This window comes from Columba livia, chromosome 18 (assembly GCF_036013475.1).
Source record: "Columba livia isolate bColLiv1 breed racing homer chromosome 18, bColLiv1.pat.W.v2, whole genome shotgun sequence".
In the NCBI taxonomy this organism is placed as follows: domain Eukaryota; kingdom Metazoa; phylum Chordata; class Aves; order Columbiformes; family Columbidae; genus Columba; species Columba livia.
The window spans coordinates 13,593,637-13,613,699 of record NC_088619.1 but is presented as its reverse complement, the minus strand read 5'-3'; the positions used below and the strand labels follow the sequence as shown (position 1 = coordinate 13,613,699).

The window sequence follows — 20,063 nt, the reverse complement described above, 5'->3', positions numbered from 1 at the left end:
GAAATGCAAACGAGCTCTGGAGCTCTGCCTGGGGCGGGAGCGCCGAGACACGGGGGCAGGGACGGGCCGCGCCGCGCCGGGGGCTCCGACCGGGGACCGGCGCCTCCTCCCGGAGCCAACGGGCTTCCCGGGGCCAACGGGCTTCCCGGGGCCGGGCGGCGAGACCCGCGGCCCCCGGCGCTGCGCGCGGCCGTGCGCGGTGCGGGGACACAACGGCGGGGACGTGCGCTGCCCGCCCGGGCCGCAGCCCGAGCCCGGCCCGTTCCCGGAGCTCCCGCGCGGGGGCGGCGAGCGCCGGTTCCGCCGCGGAAGGAGTCGGGGCCTTCCCGAAGGAGCCGCTCTCCCGGGGCCGGGCTCGCCGAAAGGGAGGGGGAAGGCGAAGGGATCCGGGGGCTGGAGCTGCCGGGGCGGCGATGAAGCTCCCGGGGCTCGGGCTGCGGCCCCCGGCGCGGCGCCGCCGGCAGCGAGTCCCGCCCGAGCCCCTTCCGAGCCAAGCCCGCCGGCAGCGGCGCGGGCAACGGAGCGGCCTCTCCACGGGGCCTGGCAAGGCGGGCCGGGCCGCGGGAAGCGCCGCGCACACGGAACCGAGCCGGGCCGGGCCGGGCCGCGGGAAGCGCCGCGGGCGCCGCCGGTTCGGGGGCACCGAGCCAGGGAGCGACGCGCGCGGCCCGGGCCGGCCCGGAACCGGAAGCGCGGCGCGGGCGCGTCGCCATGGCAGCGGGCGGAAGCGGAAGGCGCGGCGCTGATGGCGGCGGGGGGCGCGGCGCTGTGGCGGCGGCTGTCGGCCTGGCTGCCGCGGGGCCGCCTGGGCCTGGCCGCGCTGCTCGGCCGCCTCTCCGACCGCCTGGCCCGCGGCCGCGACCGCCGCGCCCGCAGGTAAGGAGCCGCGCCGAGCCCGGCCGGGCCCTCCCGGCGCCGCGGGCTCTGGTCCCGCTCCGGTTGCCGGTGTCGCGCCGCTTGCGGTGTCGGTCTCGCGCTGTCCGGGAGGGCCGGGGACAGCTGTCCAGCTCGGCTCTCGCCAGCGCTGCTCGGCCTTCGGAGCGGCCCTGGCCGGACTTCGGGTGTTCGGCACAGCCCGCCGGGCTGGGGTGTCCCCGGCAGCTGAGACCCCCGACCGCCCTCAGAAAAGGGGCGACGACCGGTGTCGGAGCCGCCCGTGCCGGGGGAGGCGGGGGGCGCTGCTCCGGCCCCGGCCTGGGCGCTGGTGCTGCTCCTTTCGCGGGGCCGTGCGACCAGCAGTGCAATTCCTGCCAATCCCAAACCACTAATAACCAGGGAAGATTCTCTTTTTATCAAAAACAGCGTGGTCAGCAGGACAAGGGCAGTGATCCTTCCCCTGTGCTCTGCACTGGGGAGGCCACACCTGGAGTGTTGTGTTCAGTTCTGGGCCCCTCAGGTCAGGAAAGAGATTGAAGTGCTGGAGCGGGTCCAGAGAAGAGCAACAAGACTGGGGAAGGGACTGGAACACAAGCCCTATGGGGAGAGGCTGAGGGAGCTGGGCTTGTTTAGTCTGGAGAAGAGGAGGCTTAGAGCTGAGCTCAGCACTCTCCAGAACTACCTGAAGGGCAGTTCTAGCCAGGTGGGGATTGGGCTCTTCTCCCAGGCATCAGCAACAGGACAAGGGGCCATGGGCTTCAACTCTGCCAGGGGAAATTGAGGCTGGAGATGAGAAAGCAATTCTGTGCAGAGAGAGTGGTCAGGATTGGAATGGCTGCCCAGGGAGGTGCTGGACTCACCAGCCCTGGAGGTTTTTAAACTGAGATTGGACATGGCACTTAGTGCCATGATCTAGTAAACGGACTGGAGTTGGACCAAGGGCTGGACTGGATGATCTCTGAGGGCTTTTCCAACCCAGTCCATTCTGTGATTCTGTGATTCTTTCTCTGGAACCAGCTCCTGTTCAGAAGTGATCAAACTGAATGCTTCGAAGGAGTTTTAGAAACGGTCTTTAGGCGTCGCGTTGCACTGTGCTGGGTCGGAGGTCTCTGAACGATCGCGTGTGTTTGTTCGTTTGGACGGTCCCTGACACCCTCTCCTGTGCGGGCTCCGCTGGTGTTCGCAGGGGCGGCGTCTCGTGGCGCTGCACAGCGTCCCCCGCGTCCCGGGCCGCCGAGGTGCTGCTGCCGGCCCGGCCCTGCGCGAGCCCGCTCTGCGGCGTCTGCCCGCTTACGCCAAGGAACTGATTCTCACACTTCTCCTTTGGTTTCGTCAGTGTTTTCAGTGTAGACAAATCACTAGACTGAGCCCTGGAAAGACAGAACTGAATTCAAAGCCGAGGAGCGTGTAGATCCCCGAGGGGTGACGTTTGCGTGGGTGAAAGGACGGCACCGGCTGCTGCAGTTTCACTTCAGCCCTGGTTCTGCAGATGAGGTTTTGCAGTGAATAGGAGCGTTTCGGCTCCATCATGAGTTAGTGTACCAAGACCACAGGTTTTAAAAATAGATCACACACAAAAAATCCCTCGTTTCTATTTAGGGGCAACTTTTTATGCCGAAAAGACTTGAGGTGGTTCCTTTTAGTTCTGTTTTCTCTTTCCGGTGAGCTGGGTGATGTGCAGTACGTGGGAAGGGCTCCCCCGCCCCATTGTCTGTTTCTCTGAAAGCTGCCTTGTCGAAGGGTGGAATTTTGATGATTTCTTCATAACGTTGCGTGGTTTCTGAGTGTCACGTGCAGGCAGTTGAAAGGATCGCCTTGTACTTGGGTGGCTGCTTGAACTATTTTCAGTCTCGGGTGGGTAGAAGCTGCCGGTGCTGTGCCATTGTTACTGTTGGCCGGAGCAAAATACCGATTTATTGGATAATTATAAAAGCCTGAGGCTCTCAACACTGTACAAGTTCTAAAATGTCAGTATAGGATTAAACAAGTCACTCAGTACAGGTGTACTCTAAGTCGCATAGGCAGTAAAAAGTCCAGAGTATAGCATCAGCGGATATCGATACAAGCGTAGGATTGATCTGCAGGCTCCGACCAAATGGCGCTGGTGCCGCAGACAGATCTCCTGCCGCGGCCGCGCCGGGAACGGCGGCCCGGGAGCCCCCGCACCCCGCCCAGGAGCCCCCGCACCCCACCTGGGAGCCCCCGCACCCCACCTGGGAGCCCCCGCACCCCGCCCAGGAGCCCCCGCACCCCACCCGGGAGCCCCCGCACCCCGCCCAGGAGCCCCCGCACCCCACCTGGGAGCCCCCGCACCCCGCCCAGGAGCCCCCGCACCCCACCCGGGAGCCCCCGCACCCCGCCCGGGAGCCCCCGCACCCCGCCCAGGAGCCCCCGCACCTTGCCCGGCAGCCCCCGCACCCCACCCGGGAGCCCCCGCACCCCACCCGGGAGCCCCCGCACCCCGCCCGGGGGCCCCCACACCCCACCTGGGAGCCCCCACACCCCGCCTGGGAGCCCCCGCACCTTGCCCGGGGGCCCCCGCACCTTGCCCGGGGGCCCCCACACCCCGCCTGGGAGCCCCCACACCCCGCCTGGGAGCCCCCGCACCCCGCCCAGGAGCCCCCGCACCTTGCCCGGGGGCCCCCACACCCCGCCTGGGAGCCCCTGCACCCCTCCCGGGGGCCCCCGCACCCTGCCCCCCACGTGGCTTTCGTGCCCCGTGCTAGAAAACAGCTTCTTGGCATCGTGTGTCTGGAGAGTGGCTTCCCGGCTGCTGTTGTGGCTTCTGGCAGGATAGGTGGCCAGGGCTGACCAGTGGAATGATAAGGAAAGTCTTTCTCTCCCCTTGCTGATTAATTGCTATCGTGAAACTTGCCGCTGTTAGCTCAGTGGGAATGATTCCAGAGAATGTAATTGGCAGTCTGTGGGGCCAGGCCATAGCTTCTGCGAGCACACGCTCTGTTTGTTTAAAAGCAGAGTATTTTTGGGAGCTCCTCTGAAGGGCTGCGGCTCGGTGTCCTCGCTCTTCGGCCGCGCTCCCCTGCTGTCACCCCTGTGCCCTGGGACCCCAGTCCAGCAAAGGTCCTGCTCAGGCTCCGTCAGGATTGACCAGAGTGTGCTTGGAAACCATATTTCTTCTGTTTCTTTTTCGCCTTGATTTTTTTTCTCGTTTAACATCTATGGACTATTTCTGTGGTTTTTAACCACGTTGGTGATCTGTCCAGCGTCTGAGCCTGGTCCCCAGGATCTGTTGAAAACCACCATCCAGGGATTCCTGTGCAGATTGACTCATGTTTCTGCTGCGATGAATAGTCAGTGACAAACTGGTGGATTTTCCAGGAAGCGCAACTGCAAACTGGCTTCTGCGTAAGGGCGCTCGGAAACCTCGCGGAGATCCAGCGTTTTATCATGAAGCAAACGAGTGAAATCATCTTCCTGGAATCCCTGGTCATTTGGGCTTTGGATTGTGGTAAAACCTAAAAGTTGCTCATAACAAATTCTGGTAAAGTGCATGGTGACCTGTGGTGGGGCAGAGCCCCTCAGGACGAGTCCGGGCGGTGGCCGAGGGACCCGCGTTCCTGCGGGACCGGTGTTGGTTCCTGCGGGACCCGCGCTCCCGTGGGACCGGTGTTGGTTCCTGTGGGACTGGTGTTGGTTCCTGTGGGACCGGTGTTGGTTCTCGAGGGACCCGCGCTCCCGTGGGACCAGTATTGGTTCCTGTGGGACCTTTGTTGGTTCTCGTGGGACCAGTGTTGGTTCCTGTGGGACCGGCGTTGGTTCCTGCAGGACCTGCGCTCCTGTGGGACCAGTGTTGGTTCCTATGGGACTGGTGTTGGTTCCTGTGGGACCAGTGTTGGTTCCTGCGGGACCGGTGTTGGTTCTCGCGGGACCCGCGCTCCCGTGGGACCGGTTTTCCCGCGGGAGCCGCGTTCCTGCGTTTTGGGCCGCGCTGCCTCGGCGCTGTCCTGGCCACCGGCCCCGCTCTGCCGGCGGGGTCTGCAGAGCAGGGTGTTTCCAGGCAGCTTTGGGGATCAGTTCAGTCTCTTGCTCATCGATTCCTGGATCTCATGGGAGTTGCTGCTGCTAATTGTGCTGAAATGTGGTTTTGTCATGTGGACAAACTCCTGCCGGGGTTCTGTGTGAGCCGATGGTCCACACGCAGGAAGCCCCAGAGCAGACAAGATGCCGTTTGTTTCTTGTCACTCCCCAAGCATGACCGTTAGCAATAAGCTGGTTTCTTCCCGAAGTGACTTCAAAGGAATTAAGTTTGTTCTGAAATTTCTTTTTAAAGAAGGAGCTTCCTGCTGTGTCTCTACAGTTCCCGTGGAGTTTGCAAGAGCAGTCTTGACCCTCTGGTGGTGCTTGTGCAGAACACAAGTGCCGTCGGTGACCAGGGCTCCCTCCTTTCCAGCCGTGGTTCTCGGCTCGTGCCGTTGGGACGCGCTCGCTGGGTCGCTCTGGCGATGTGCCTTCGTTGCTTTGATAGGACTTGCACTCTGCATCGTGGTCTCTTTTTTTGTTCCTTTTTTTACAAGTTTGAGTGGTTGAAGCATTTTTCTGCCAAGGAACTTTTTAGAATGTCTTTATCTGAAATTGAAACAGTGACTCTTCAGCCCAGCCGAGAGCGAAGGTGGCGGTGAAGGAGACTGCTGGCTGTGGGCACACTGATGCGTGTGACAAAGGCGATGCAGAAGTGACCGGGGACAGGGCGGCTGGTACCGCGGTGGCACCGCCAGGTGTCTGGTCCGGGGATGTTCACGTCCTCGGGTTCTTCAGCTTCCAGCCCGGTTCCCGCGCTCCTGCTCTGACAGCAGAGTCGCTCCCCCAGCTCCCCGCCAGTCAGGGAAGGAGCTCATGATGTCAGGGTCTGTTCTCCCACCTTCTTGTTATATTTCTAGATTCGGTTTTGGTGATTCAGCCGGGATTATGGAAAGAAAAAAGCATTCTTGCTGTTGTGAATCCTTACGACACGTTGGCCCTGGTTGCAGCTCTTTCCTTCCCTGCCTGGAGGCTGGTTGTGGGCAGCAAAGGCTCCATCAGACGGAATTTCTCCATCTTTCTTTTCGCAGGTCATCATGGCTCCTTCTGGCGCCGCTGCTGGCCCCTCCCGTCCCGGTGGTCACAGCCCCGCCCTGCTCCCTTTGTCCCAAAGGGGCACACAGGTTCCAGTGGATCAGGAGCCTGGTTCCAGAGTTTGGGATCTCCAGCTCACATGTCAAGGTGCTTTCATCCCCGGCTGAATTCTATGAACTCTTGAAGGTGAGCTGAGGGTTCCACGTTGTGGGAATGGTTTCGGGGGCTGGGAGCTGCAGTGGTTTGGAGAACCCCAGACAAGGCGTTAGGAAGGAGCACCTGCAGGTCGCTAGGCCAGGCCTGTGCTTGAAACAGGGTTTTGTCAGTGCTAGATTTTGTCCGGCTGAGTCTAGACGAGGGCTGAGGAGGCAGGGTCTGCCTGTGGGGAGCAGCTGCAGCCCCGGCCATGTGAAGAGGTCACAGTTTTGTGTCAAGCTGTTCGCAGGACGGGACGCGGAGGATTAAAACGGTTGTGGAATGAAAGCTGGGCTTGCCAGCACCGTGCAGTCCCAGTACGGGTGTGGTCCAGTGCTGCAGCCGCTGCCTGGTGGCTGCCCTCGCCTGTAATCGTTCAGCTGCAGGGAACGTGTTCCTCGGTTTTCCAGAAAGCATTGATTTCTTCCTCGAGCTTTGGGCCAGTGGTGCTGCCTGTGTGTTTTCCATCTTCCCTGTCAGTGTGTTATCCTCATACCTTTTCTTCTACACGGCAAGGGACACAATGCCGTGGTGTGGCTGCAGTGATTCTCCTCGGGAAGCGCAGCTCTTCTGCGGTCTGGATCACTGGATATCACGGGGACCGAGGGTGACACTGAATTTGTGTTCTGCTGCTCCCAGGTGCAGATAAAATCAGCCAAGCAGCGAGTGGTGATGGCTTCACTGTACCTGGGGACGGGGCTCCTGGAGCAGGAGCTGGTGAGTGTGGGAAGGGGCTGGGAGACGGGATGTGGGAAGGGAATGTCTGTCTTTGCAAGAAGTGTCCTGTTCCTGCAGGTACCGGAGGTGCGCGTGAGCTTCTCACGTCCTTAGAACCTTCATTTCGGGATCCACTTTGTGTACCTTTTCTGCTCTCCTTGAGAGTTTTGTCAGGGTTCCTGGCTGCATTTGTGTGCTTGTATGTGGGGCGGGGGGGGCGCACGGGGTTTCTGTTTTAAGCGTAGTACAGAGCCACGGAACCACCGGCCGTTTTCATGGGATAATGAGCCTGGATCCTTCAGCTGTTAGAGCTTCCCAGCACAGCGTTCTAAGGGCTTGTGCAGAACTGCAATCAGGGGTCATGGTTTTTTCTGGCTCCTTTTTTGAACATGATTAAAGCTGTATGTATATAGTGCTGTGTTCTGTCCTCCAAGCACACTCTTCAGATGCAGTGTGAGCTCGCTGCATTGAGACAGGGGTCAGTTTGGCTTCATGTTGTTTACCTCCTCTGTTTCCTGTTCTTGCCTCTAGAAACAAAAGCATTACCTAAAACCTTTGGGGAGAAGCCTGACCTTGGCCAGTTCCTCACGTTAGAGTGCAGATTGCAGAGCGGGGTACAGGTGGACGGAGTCCCGCCAGGGCTCTGTGCCCCGCTTTGGCTGGGCTCGAACACAAGATGGGAGTTTGCATGTGACAAACAGCCTTGTAGTGAGGAATACAACTGTCTGTGCGTCGGTTGTGAACTCTGCTGGGGTTTCTCTGGGGTAATGCAAATCTGTGACTTGGGAATCGTGTTGGGACTTTTCTGCTAAAGTTAATTGCTGTTAGAGGAGTGAAAAGTGTGCGTGTGTAAAACTGACGCCCTTTCCTGTGTTGCCCTAGGCCGGCGGAGCAGGATGCCAGTCCGACAGATGCCAAGTCTGACCCAGCTGGGTTTTGCATGAGTAGGAAAGGCTCGCGCGAGGGTGTGGGAACTTCCATGGCCACCGGCCTCCTGGCTGCTGAACACTCTCCTTATAGAGCTTTACTTGCTTTCTGTAACGAGCAGGAAATCTCTCTGCAGGTGGATTGCTTAGAAGAAACGCTGGAGAAATCCCTGCAAGCAGAAGGAGCGTCCAGCCTCAGAGTTTCCATTCTTCTCGACTACACCAGGGGATCTCGGGGTAGGTGTTGTGAGGCTTGGCTTTCTTCAAAGGCTTATTTTACTGTTGGGCTGGATAAACTCTGATTTTGGAAAGGCTGTCTTGGCCGGCTGGACCTACGTTCTACAGTCGTGTACTTTTCAAACCTGGCCTTTTGTACCAGCGACTGCTTATTCCCAGAAAAGCTTCAAGCTGAGCAGCTTTTCTTCCCAAAATAGGTGGTAGGAGCAAGAAGGGCCAAACTGTGGTCTGTGCGACTGGTGCTTTCTTGCTTAGAGTACTTGTCAGTGCATTTGCCGTTGTCCATTATCCTCTTACATTTTAACTTTTAAAGGAGAGTGGGAATTGTTGGCAGTAGTAGCGTACACTTAACCAGAAAACATCGTGGTGATTCTCAGTAGCACCTGTTGCTAGTGCTAGGTGTGGCTTGATTAAGCTTGAATGGTGTCAGACCTGCTCAGTGACCGCTCCTGAGTGTCATTCATCAAAGAACTTACAGTTCTGGCTGTTCCTTTCAATATTGACACAGTACAAATGAAAGTCATGTACAAAAAAAGAAAAAGGAAAAGACATTGAGTGCCAGCCGGTGAGACAGGTGTTCTGTAACCAGCTCCCAGGCGGGGAGCTGCGGTGCCGCGATGCGTGCCGCGGTGCATGGCCTGATCCGTGCCGCGGTGCATGGCCTGATCCGTGCCGCGGTGCATGGCCTGATCCGTGCCGCGGTGCATGGCCTGATCCGTGCCGCGGTGCATGGCCTGATCCGTGCCGCGGTGCATGGCCTGATCCGTGCCGCGGTGCATGGCCTGATCCGTGCCGCGGTGCATGGCCTGATCCGTGCTGCGATGCATGGCCTGATCCGTGCCGCGGTGCATGGCCTGATCCGTGCCGCGGTGCATGGCCTGATCCGTGCCGCGGTGCATGGCCTGATCCGTGCCGCGGTGCGTGCCGCGGTGCATGGCCTGATCCGTGCCGCGGTGCATGGCCTGATCCGTGCCGCGATGCGTGCCGCGGTGCGTGCTGTGACTGGCAGCTGGCTGGCATGATCTGTGTGTGAAACTGCCCTTGTCTCCAAGGCAGGAAGAATTCTCGAACCATGCTGGTTCCACTGCTGCAGCGGTTCCCCGAGCAGGTCCGTGTGTCCCTCTTCCACACCCCAAACCTGCGTGGGCTTCTCAGGCTCCTGATTCCAGAGCGTTTTAATGAGACCATTGGACTGCAGCACATCAAGGTCTATCTGTTTGATGATAACGTGATCCTGAGCGGGTGAGTCCTGGCTCTTGGGGTTCGTTTAGCTGAGCTGTTGCAAGGTGTGCACGCTACCAGTGCTGTCTGAACTCCGCTGTTGCCAGCTGGTCTATCCGTAGTGATCATATCAATGCTCTTCTGAGGTGGAGGAGCAACCGTAGCTCTTCCACTTGAGGTTCTCGTTTGAAAGAGAAAGTCTTTCTCGAAAGGAAAAGCGAAAGATTGCTCATGATTCAAAAGGAAATGGCCAGTTTGTATGTTGGTCCAGTTCTGTGCAGAGCGAGATCGGTAACCCAGGCTGGGGGTCAGGATCACGTGCCTGTGCTCTGTTCTGGAGCTCAACTCTTCTTTTTCTCTCCTAGCGCAAACCTGAGTGACCTGTACTTCACCAACCGCCAGGACCGCTACGTTCTGCTGCGGGACTCCCCTGAGATTGCGGACTTCTTCACGGAGCTGGTGGATGCGATTGGAGACGTGTCTCTGCAGTTGCAGCGGGATGATACGGTCCAGATGATGGAGGGGATGGTGCACCCCTACCAAGGTAGGAGGGGTTCTCTGACTCGAACCCCGTCCATTGGGAAGTGCTGAGTGTCTGGCCATTGCAGACCGTGGGCTGTCCCATTTCTGTGCCATCCGTTACTAGAATCAAGATTGCTGGAGTTTTGAGGCTGGATCTGCCGGTGTTCCCAGCACTGTGACTGTCACCAGCTGAGCTGGCAGAGAGCGCAAGGGCTGAAAGTTCCTCCGTAACTATCTCAGCGCTTCTTCATAGTTCTGCTGCTTGTGACAGTAAACAACAACTTAAATGCCTTGATAGGTTCTTTCTATTTTCGATACTAATGTCTATAATTCTAGATGTTGTGTGTGTGCATATTGTGCAAGTTTCATGAATGTAGTGCTCTTTTTCGTAATTAATATTTTGTAGTTGAGTATATTCTGGGAGTCAAATGAATATTGAATTAGGAAGACCAAGAACAAGTGTTGAAGTGGGCAGAGGAGCTGTCAGGCTGATCGCATCATGAAGTTTAGTCCTGGCCTTGCGCTGCCGTGTCATGTACGCTTAGGCCGGGGGCAGCAGTTTATTCTGCACGTTCCAGGTCATTCTTAGTGACCATTTTAGCTTTGCCCTGGTCTTTTAATTTGTTGGCGGACTTTTCAAGCTGCTGCCAGTCAAGTTTCTTACAGCTCTTAGAGCTGAATATTTTTATTCTGTAATGTAGCTTTGCTAAAAATACCTGGTTTTGAGACTTAGGGAAGGAAGTCGAGTGGTCTTTGTGTTAGGTCCTTTTTGTTCTGATCTCGGTGTCCTGTCAGTAGTTTTTCTGGCTACAGAACAGGTTGTGTTTAGCTCTGGTGCCTCTGGGTCTCAAAGGTGATCTCTCGTGGTTTCCCTGCAGGAGACAAGGTGGCTTACTGTGAGATAGCAAATCGCAGGGTCATGGAGGTGATCAACTCTGCCAGGACGCGCCAGGAGCTCCTTCACGCACAGACTTTGCACGGCAGCCAGCAAGGCCGCTCCTCGCTATCCCAGCAGAGCTCTGGGGATCTGAAACCAGAACCCGACACCTGGATCTATCCCTTGATCCAGATGAAACCTTTTGGCATTCAAATAGATGAGATGGTCACAGAGACGCTGCTGACGGAGGCCGAGCGGGATGCCAGGATATACCTCACCACGGGCTACTTCAACCTGACGCAAGCTTACATGGACCTGATCCTGGGCACTAGGGCCGAGTACCGCATTCTGCTGGCCTCACCGGAGGTGAACGGCTTCTTTGGTGCCAAAGGGGTGGCAGGGGCCATCCCTGCTGCCTACGTTTACATTGAACACCAGTTTTACAGCGAGGTCTGCAGCCTCCAGCAGGAGGAGAGGGTCCGGCTGCAGGAGTACTGCAGGGCCGGCTGGACTTTCCACGCCAAAGGTGAGGCGCCCGCTTCCCAGGAGGCCTTTGCAGAGCTTTGGGGATTGCGCAGCTGGCGAGGGGAGGGCTCCAGACAGCCTCCCTAGTTCTCCGCCAAGGTTCGGGTGTCTTGCTTGCGTAAACCTGGAAGGTTTGCATCAGGCGGGACAACCATGCAAAGTCACGTCTTGTCTGATCACATAGAGTCCCAGAGATGATATGAGAGTCCCTGGGTGGTGGTAAGGCGCTCTCTTGATGTGAGACTCGATGTGAGAGAAGAGGAAGTGTCTGGATGTGTTTATGGCCGCAGTGACGGTTGATCGAGGCTCTCTGGTCCCTCTGGTGGGTTTCAGCAGCGCGGAGCGAGTGCTGTCAGGGAGCCCAGCGCGGGAGCCGCGGCGGGGCAGCTCCCGGTGGCTGCCCGGGGCTCCTGGGCACCGTGTTCTCTTGGCAGCAGCTCTTGTGTGGTGAGGAGTTGGTCTCGCTGCTGCTCGCGGCATACGGGAAAGTGCGCAGAGTGACTAACTGCGCCGTGTGCCTTCTGGGAGCCGGAGGCAGCTGGAGGGGAAGTTGCTGAGAAATGAATATTGCTTAACAAATGTAGTTAATAAACAAAAATAATTAAGCTGCCACTGTGGGATTCTGTAGAAGACCCCAGATTCTTGCTTGCTTGGTAGATTGTGTACAACTTTCACAATGCCAGTGCCACCTTGACCAAAGCATTAATATTTTCCCTGGCTGGTTGTTGCTGGTTGTGTCTCTAAGTTTTCGTTCCTTCCCAGAGAAGGGACTCTTCTGTTCTCCTACTTTATACACAGTAGTATATTTGATTGCTCAGTAGTGGATTTTACTAATGCAAATAGCTTAGGAAGTTACTGAATTGAGGGGTTTTTTTGAGAAGTCTGATGCATGTGACACTCTGTAAATATCCACATTCTGACAGCCTTCCCACACAGAGGTTTGCCAGTGGAACACCCCACAAGATGACTTGGTGTCACGGTCAGGCACGGCCTCGGCCGAGCTGAGCCATCTTTGCCGTGTTCCACAGCATCTCCTGTGAGCTCTGCCCGTGTCACCGTGTCCCTTGGTGCGGTGGCTCCCTGCTCCCGGTGGCTGTGCTCTGGAGGTTGCCCCGGCGGGCACTGGCTCTGCTGGCGCTGAGGGCCGTTGCCAGGCTCTGCAGCCCGTGTCTGACTGAGCGCGGGACGGCTGCAGCCCCGGGCTCCGGCCCGTTCCCGCTGTTGGTTTGGTGCTGTGCGAATGGCTCCGTGTGCCCGGCGTCCCGCAGGACCGTGCCGGACCGGCGGAGCTGTGTGCAGAGCAGGCGAGGAGGCCTCTCTGGACTGGAGAAGGTACTCGAGCGGCACTGGGCTGCCTCCGTGTCGAGACTGCAAACCTTTCAAAGGAGGTTGTGTCTCCTGCTGGGAGAGGAGCAGCTCTGGTGCGGTAAAGCCGTGTGCCACAGCGGGCAGCCCGGGGGAGGCGCCTGCCCGGGGCCAGGGCGCTGCGGCTGCCGGGAAGCTCGTGCTCAAGCCGTCCGTGGGTCGCAGGTTCCTCCTCTTGCTGGGCACTGCTGACTCTGAGGGGGATTTTGCAGTTTGGCAGGGGCTGGGCTGGGAAGGCACGGGCTGCTTTTCCAAGTGCTGGAGTGCACGTGGCAGTCAGTCCCTCTTTGGGGCTGTGCCTTCTCGCGGAAGTGTTTGGGCTCTGCCTGCTGTACGGTGTTGCCTTTGAGAGCGGGATGCAGGGCTGCAGTTCAGCAGCTCCGGTGCTGGCAGGAGGGCAGCTGGAGGTGGTCGCTGTTTCCGTTTCCTCCGTGGAGCGCTGGCAGATCAGCTCACAGCTCCCTTCTCTGGCGCGCTCTGCCCTTTGGCTCTCGTTTGATGCGCCCGGTTTCCTTCTGCAGGAGCCATGTGAGAGAGGACAGGGCAGAAGGGAGAAAAGGAGGAAGCCCGGGGGACAGCTGAAGGGCAGTTGCACACAGAGTCTGGCTCCTGGAGGAGGATGTGAGGTCCCCAGCAGCAAATAGTGCCTGCTAGGGCTTCCTTTTTGGGCCAAGGCGAAGGACACGCATTGGGCTCCTGTGGGGTCTAGCTCATTTCCACCAAACACTCCAGCTGCTGTTTTGTGAACCCTTCCAGCTCCTCTTAAAAGGTGTTGTATCCCCATGCGCAGCTTCCCGCAGGGTGCATTCCGCGGGGCTGTGCCGGCCCCGGCCAGCGCGGCTGCAGCAGAGCGCGGCACAGCCCGCGCACCGGAGCGGGACCCGCGACCTCTGCGGGGACAGCGGCTTTCCGGGGTGGGATGGGGCACACGGCCCCATCTGCTGCGCCTCTGTTGTGGGTGACACAGGTACAGCCGGTGACAGCTGCACAGCACTGGGGTCCCTCCCATGCAAGTGCTGGGTGCCGGTGCCAGGCAGGTGGCTCTTTGCCCCGAGATAAACCTGTGTTACTGCTATTGAATGGCGCCGGGAAACTGCGCTTCCCCTTGCTGGGAAGGTGAGTCACTGTGAGCAGTTCCTGCCAGGTGGCCCTAAAGCCACAGACACAGTCGCAGCTCCGGGGCTGGGGGCCGCTCGTGTTCCTCGCAGCCGGGCAGGGCTCCGGCCGCTCCGGGCAGCCTGTGCCGGGCACCAGGCAGCCCAGCAGCCGCCCGCTTTGGTGGCACAAGCTGCTGAATCTCTGCACCACTCAGATGCTTTTCCGCGGCTCCCAGCGCCCCTGTGCCGACGCCGCGGCCTGCGCTGGGTGAGCCTGCGGAGGAGCCGGTGCTACCCCAGGCCCGGGCAGTGCCGGCACCGGGAGCTGTTCCCGGGAGCTGTCACCAGGACCTGTCACCATGCTGTGCACTGTGGGGGCGGGGGGAGGTTACAGGAACCAGCGGTGAATCGGCAGCTTCTTACTCAAGGCGTTCTTGGAACTGCTCTGGGGCTCAGTTAGGAAACCTGCTTCTATTTTAAGGACTAGGTGGTTTTTCTGCTACGGTTTCATTGTTGTAGCCTTTGTGCGACTCGCAGTCGGGATCAGCCCAGGGCTGTTCTCAGCACTCGTGCCTCGCGAAGTGTGGCGCAGGCACACACAGAATGGCTGTACAGCCTCTCCTTGGCGCAGTCCCGCTCCGCGCTGGCGTCCCGCGCTGTTCTCCCCGCGGCGTGTGTGGCACAGCGTGGGCTTCCGTCCCGGCCGGGTCACGCTCGCCCTGTTGCTGCTGCGGGGAGCGGGGCTGGAGTCCTGTGGGGGTTCGATTGCTTCTTGGGGAGGGAGTGGGTGTAACGATCCACGCTCCTCTTACAAGTCTTGTTTCACGTGGACGCGCTGTCAGAGCGGGGATGCGCCTGGTGTCGCTGGAGCGGGGCTGGTCACCGCGCCGCTGGGACTGGCTGCTCCTGGCCTGGCTGCCCTGTGCTCTCCTGCTCCGGGCAGGTTTTCCTCGGCTGCAAAGCTGTTCATCTTTCAGTGTTCCTGAGATAAGCTGTTGTGCAAAACCACCTCTGACTCAATGGTAGTGGCTCGTTCTGGATTGCTTTGGGGCCCTCCGTGCAGCGTGTTTACATTGCTAAAACCCATCCCTAGGGTGGCACTGCAGCCCCCCTGCTAAGAGCGCACAGCGCGGGACACGCGGGCTGTGCAGGGGTACCCAGATTTACAGGCCGTGCTGGACTGTCTGCTTTGTGTCCTGACACTGCGGGCACTGTAATCTAACGTGTTGAATTCACTTCTTTGAGGAGAAGCAGTGGTGTGAGGCTCCCCTGCTCGTTTCCTTTGTCTGCCACGCTTCCTTCTCCTCCTGCAGGGCTCTGGCTGTACCTGGCAGGGAGCGACCTTCCCTGCCTCACGCTCATCGGCTCTCCTAATTTCGGATATCGATCTGTTCATCGTGACTTGGAAGCTCAGGTTGCGATAGTGACAGAAAATAAAGCTTTGCAGCAGCAGCTCCATCAGGTAAGTGGCTGATTATGGGGGATAATGTGGGTGTTGTGCTTCTCGGTCACACGGGGAATGCTGATGACGCAGGTGCAATAAAAACCTACAGCTACAATAATTCAAAACCTTTGTGAGCGTAGGAAGCCTCACGGAGCTGTCAGTTAAGTGACTATTGATGAGATGCCTGCTGCGAGTGCTTGTTTCTGGGAAACAGAGGCCGTGACGGGAAGGAGCGTGTGTCCCCGGTGAGCTCGAGCACCGGGAGCGCTGGGCTGAGCCACGGGGGGATCTGCCGGCTCCCTGTCGGGGCATTGCCCAGGGCGCTGTGTGCGGAGCGCAGCTCGGGCGCTGGGAGCCGCCCGGCCGGACCTCGGGGCCCTGGGGCTTCCTCTGTGGGAACAGAGTGCCCGGGCAGCTTCGGCTCGCGGAGGTGAACAAAGGCGGGGCAGCCTGGCGGCATTGCTGCAGTAAGAGGATTTCTGGGCCGGTTGGGTTGCCGATGAAGTTACATGACATAATTTAATCATGAATAGTAATAAGACATTGTATAATCTTGACACAAACATTTTTCAGTGGTTTAATGTTCAGCGTCCCGGGTTGTTTGGTTTTTGGGTTTGCTTGTGGCTTTTATCGTTTTTGCTGTGTTGTGGTGCTCTTCCTCTCTGCTCGGCTGCACTTCTGCTGTTCTCTAGGCCCCGTCTCTTCTCCAGCTGCCTCGACTCCGAATGCTCTGCAGGAGCTGACGTTGTCCCAAGTCATTTCTCATGTTTTCTCTGATGCAAAGCAGATTTTTTGGTGCCTCCGTGTGGGACTTGGGGATCTCAGAGCGTGTTCCATTAGGGCCAGTCCTGGCGCGGGGAGGCAGCTCCTCTCCGAGATCAATGGGAATTGCCCTGTTGCATCAGGGCTGTTCCACAGGATGAGTCACAGTGTATCTAATCAGAACCAATTCTATTACTGGAAGAGTCGCTTGAATATTTCAATTCATATCTTGCCTCGACTTGTTTCTAATGGAAGGGGCGGATCAATGAAACATGACAAAGGCGTTTTCTCAAGCAGCGCTGCGCTGCTCTGCGCTGGAGCGCCGGGAACCAGCCCCGTTTCTGGAAGCTGATGTTGAGACGGGCTGCTTGTTGGCTGTTCCGCGGTCTGTGTTGGGAAGGCTTGGTCCGTCACTGGCGCTGCCGTGGGGTCGCCGTGCCTGTGCAGCGCTCGGTTCCCTGCGATGGGGTCTGGGGAGGAGCTGGAGCCGCGTGTCTGTGACCCGAGCCGGCTCGGTCCCCGGGCTCGGTCTGCGCAGCCGCGCTGGCCACGGCGCTGGGGGCGTTGGGGCGTCTGGAATTAGACTGGTCGGGCACACAAATGTATTCCCTCTGTTGTTGATGCCTCTTTCTGGTGTTACTTTCCAACGCTTGGTTCCTGCTTCCCTGTTCACCCTGAGTTTGAACAGCGCGGAGTGTTTTCTGTTGTTTGCGGTGGCTTAGCTAATGAAAACCACGTTACGAGCAGACTTACGGTAGATGGTCTGCTCCTTGTTTGCCTGCAAATCTGGGAACCTGGCTGGCGGTGATAAGAAATCCCCTCAGCTCTGGTCAAACAGCTGCTCTCACGTGCAGGGCGGGCGGGTGTCATCACGGTGACGGTTCATTTCCTCCCCGGGCAGCGCTGTGCACACGCTGGAGGAGCCTGAGTGTTTCTGGTAATTTACTTGAAATCATGACTGCGTATTCATTTGGAAACACAGCGCCTGGGCCGTGTCTAGAAAGAGCTGCGTAAGCCGCGCTCTGGAGGCTGCGGTCAGGTTTCCTTTGCTGGCAATGACAGCGAGGGATTCAGGATTTTCCTGAAGCAGGCTCAGCTCTCGCAGCTGCGGCGCAGGGGGACAAAGCCTCCCGCTCTGCTCCCTGGGGCGCTGAAATTGCGGGTGGCCGGTCCCCGCGGTGCCGTGGCGCGGGTGCAGGACAGACCCCGCTCGCTCGGTGATGGATTGAGACTCGTGTTCAGGCTGCTGGGGAAACGGTGCGTCCCTCGGCAGGGCCACGGCCACGTTTGTATGCGAATTCTCTTTTCTAAAGTGACTCTCTCTCTATAATTCGTATAATTCTAAATATAATGTAACACTTGGGGTTTACTGAGATGGTGTTTCCTCCCCTGTGCAGGAGCAGGAGCAGCTTTACCTCTGCTCAGGGGTGGTCTCGTCAGCAACATTTGAGCAGCCAAATCGTTATGTGAAGCTGTGGGTGAAGCTGGTGACACCTCTGATCAAGAATTTCTTTTGAAAGAAGAAAAGTTGCTGCTTTGGGTGAGTTTTCTGCCATTCTTAGGGGGCATTTGTGTCGCACTGACTGCAGTGAATGGGCGCAGTGCTCTTTGTGATGTGGAAGAGCTGGCTGGTGGAAACGCAGATGACGTGGTTATAAACAGGCTCTTTCCTCCGGGGGCTCTTGCCGCTGACTGGAATCGTTGCTCAAGGTCTGTGTTGCGTTTCAGCTGCTGGAGTTTCTGGAAGGGCCGAGGAAGGAGAACCCATACAAGGGTATTTCCCATGCACAGACACAAACCTTCTGTTTCTAAAATGTCCCCTTCAGGGTGTTGTGACAAGGGACTGTGTTTATCTTCACCAGCTGATAGAAACCATTGGAACAGTTGCAATGTTTGGTCTTGTTTAACCTTGCAGATGTTGGTACACAGGGGCAGCTGTTTTGCTGTTTTCCCTGGGCCCCGAGGAGCCGCGGGAGCTGCTCACGCGTTCTGTGCGCTCGCGGTCCCTGCGGTTGGCCGTTGGAGCGCAGCGCGGGCAATTTATCCTAAATGCTCATTTATTCTAGATGCTACTTTATAAAGAAACCAGCAGCTCCACTTGCCTGCGCTCGTGGCTTTTCTTACCACGGCTGGGAGGGCAGTGTTGTGCGGCTGTGCTTTAGAACTGGGTGTTCAGAGAGTTAATGGGCTGGGATTTTAGCTCATTATTTTATGCTAAATGGACAAGCATTGGCTTTGGTCTGGTGGCCAGAGCAGATCTAATCATGCTAATAGGTGTTACAGCTGATACCAATTATTTGTTGTGAAAGAAACGGTATGTGGATTCTGTAACCTAGAAACAGAACCATACTTGAGTGCTGTGTTTGCAGCTGTGCAACACGGGGCAGAGCGGGGCCGTGTCCCCGTGACAGCCCCATGTCCCCATGACAGCCCCGTGTCCCCATGACAGCCCCCTGTCCGTGTGACAGCCCCGCGTCCCCGTGACAGCCCCGTGTCCGTGTCCAGCAGGAACAGGGCGGCACAGGCCCCGAGCAGCCCAGCACACGGCCGCGCAGGCGGAGCGCGAGGCAGCGAGCCCGGCAGCCACGTGTGACTGTTCCTTCGCCTTCCTTCGCTGGCCTGGCTCTCACCCAGCGCCTTGTCAGAAACCAGCGCTTGAAAACCAGTGTCTGGCATGAGAAACTCATGAACTCCGAGAGTTATCTCCACCTGACTGCAGTTCCAGAAATGCTTTTATTGATACTTCGCTAAAATAGTACTGGTATAATCAAACTTAGTCTGAACTTACACAGCTTTGAGGCTTTTGCGGTTGTCCGTAGTCCAGGTTCAGCTCTGCAGGAGCAGAGCCACCCCGGCCAGGATCCACTTAGCGGCTTTCTCTTTTGTCTTCAGGTTGAAGGTCCAGACGTAGGTGGGACCTCGCATCCGCGTCTTGTAGACAGGACACTCGTAGGTGTTCTTGGTGTCCAGGCGGTCCACGGGGATGGCTCTGATGAAGATGACGGGCATCACGGGCGTCAGCTCCTTCAGCCGAGCGTCTGCGATGGCACCGGAGGGGACGTCCCAGCGAGCGCCTGCAACGTCACCAAACCATGGGGCTGGGGCTGCGGAGCCCTTAGGGTAACACGGTCTGTCATCTCACTGTGACTCATGGATGCGTTTTGCCTTACCCTGTGTGGGATGTCTCAGTCCCTCCTGTCCCGCTCCTCCCTGCCCACGCTCTGCCCCCTACAGCTTTTACCATCGCTAGTTTAGGTTCTGAGTTTCCTGACTTGTCTACTCACACATCAAATAGGAGTGCAGTGTATTCATTCACTAGAACTGCGCAGGTCCAATTGCCAAGAGGCAGGCTCTGGTTTGTGAAGCTGTTTGCGAGGCGGCGGTGCTGCCCTCAGCCGGCGTGGCCTGGCAGTACCGGTGAATTCCACCCCAACAGCGGCCCCGCTGCCCCCAGCTTTCGCAGGAGCTGTACAAGTTCAGCTGAGCCTGCAAGAATTCCCAAGGCTGGGCATTCTCCATCTGAAACGTCTCGTAAAAGCTGCCGTTTTTACCTTCCATGAACAATCCATGCACAAAGGAGCCTTCTCGGGGGGGAGCTGTTATCTCCTCGCGGTATTTCTTGGTCACGTCCACAGTCAGACACATCTTGTCCAGCGGCCACTCGTTCTTGCGGGCCATGGACTGCATGATGGCGGTGAGGAAGGACTGCGGGTTGAAGAACCCCGCCAGCCACACCGTCGCCGGCAGCACAAAGTCCGTCGTCCAGACGTCCAGTTCCTGGAAGGCAGAAGCAGCACAGGCGCTCAGGTGCCCGGGCTCGCCGCAGCGGCACGCTGCGTCGGACGCGGGGTGACAGCCGACGTGTCCTGTGCCCAGCACGAGCGCCGGGTGGCCTTCCAGCAGGAGAGGGGGATGGGGGCGGTTTGTGGTGGTTAAATGCAAGAGTCCACTGCAGCAATGGACCTTCAGCTGGTAATTGGGAGTGCAGTCAGTACTGCTGTTACTTTTTTTTCAACAAAGCTGCACTTCAGGTAGATGGGTTTGTTAACTTTTGAGACATAAAGCTATGGTGGGGTTAGCTCGTGCTCTTTTGCAACAGTGATACCCTCTGGTGGTGAACCCTGTTCAAACTTCTGCTCTTGTTCTTGGGGTAACGGGCCCTTTCAGGTACTTCCAACTGTTTAAATTACTATTGAGAAATAAACCAGTTACCCAGTGTTAACTCA

At 58.0% G+C, this 20,063-nt stretch overlaps 2 protein-coding genes across 9 annotated transcripts in view; one reads left to right on the top strand and one right to left on the bottom strand.

Annotated features, from left to right (window-relative positions):
* Positions 1-743: 743 nt before the first annotated feature.
* On the top strand, positions 744-20,063 carry PGS1 (phosphatidylglycerophosphate synthase 1). Of its 2 annotated transcripts, XM_065034215.1 has the most exons (10): positions 744-876; positions 5,946-6,135; positions 6,784-6,861; positions 7,925-8,024; positions 9,077-9,266; positions 9,611-9,789; positions 10,646-11,170; positions 14,945-15,093; positions 17,235-17,377; positions 18,730-20,063. In XM_065034215.1, exons 1-9 carry the CDS (start codon positions 746-748, stop codon positions 17,352-17,354), a joined length of 1,662 nt encoding a protein of 553 aa, XP_064890287.1. In that variant the 5' UTR covers positions 744-745; the 3' UTR covers positions 17,355-17,377; positions 18,730-20,063. The 2 variants fall into 2 exon arrangements, with proteins under 2 accessions (XP_064890287.1, XP_005508399.1); XM_005508342.4 differs by lacking the exon at positions 744-876 and having other exon boundaries at positions 3,616-6,135.
* The window catches only part of DNAH17 (dynein axonemal heavy chain 17), a 31,176-nt gene continuing 29,664 nt past the window's right edge, over positions 18,552-20,063 (bottom strand). For all 7 annotated transcript variants that reach the window (XM_065034171.1, XM_065034175.1, XM_065034173.1 and 4 more), the window contains 2 exons: positions 19,389-19,614; positions 18,552-18,911 (listed from right to left, as the gene is read on the bottom strand). In XM_065034171.1, coding sequence (XP_064890243.1) covers positions 18,664-18,911; positions 19,389-19,614 — 474 coding nt within the window. In that variant the 3' untranslated portion in view covers positions 18,552-18,663. The remainder of the gene's footprint in view (positions 18,912-19,388; positions 19,615-20,063) is intronic.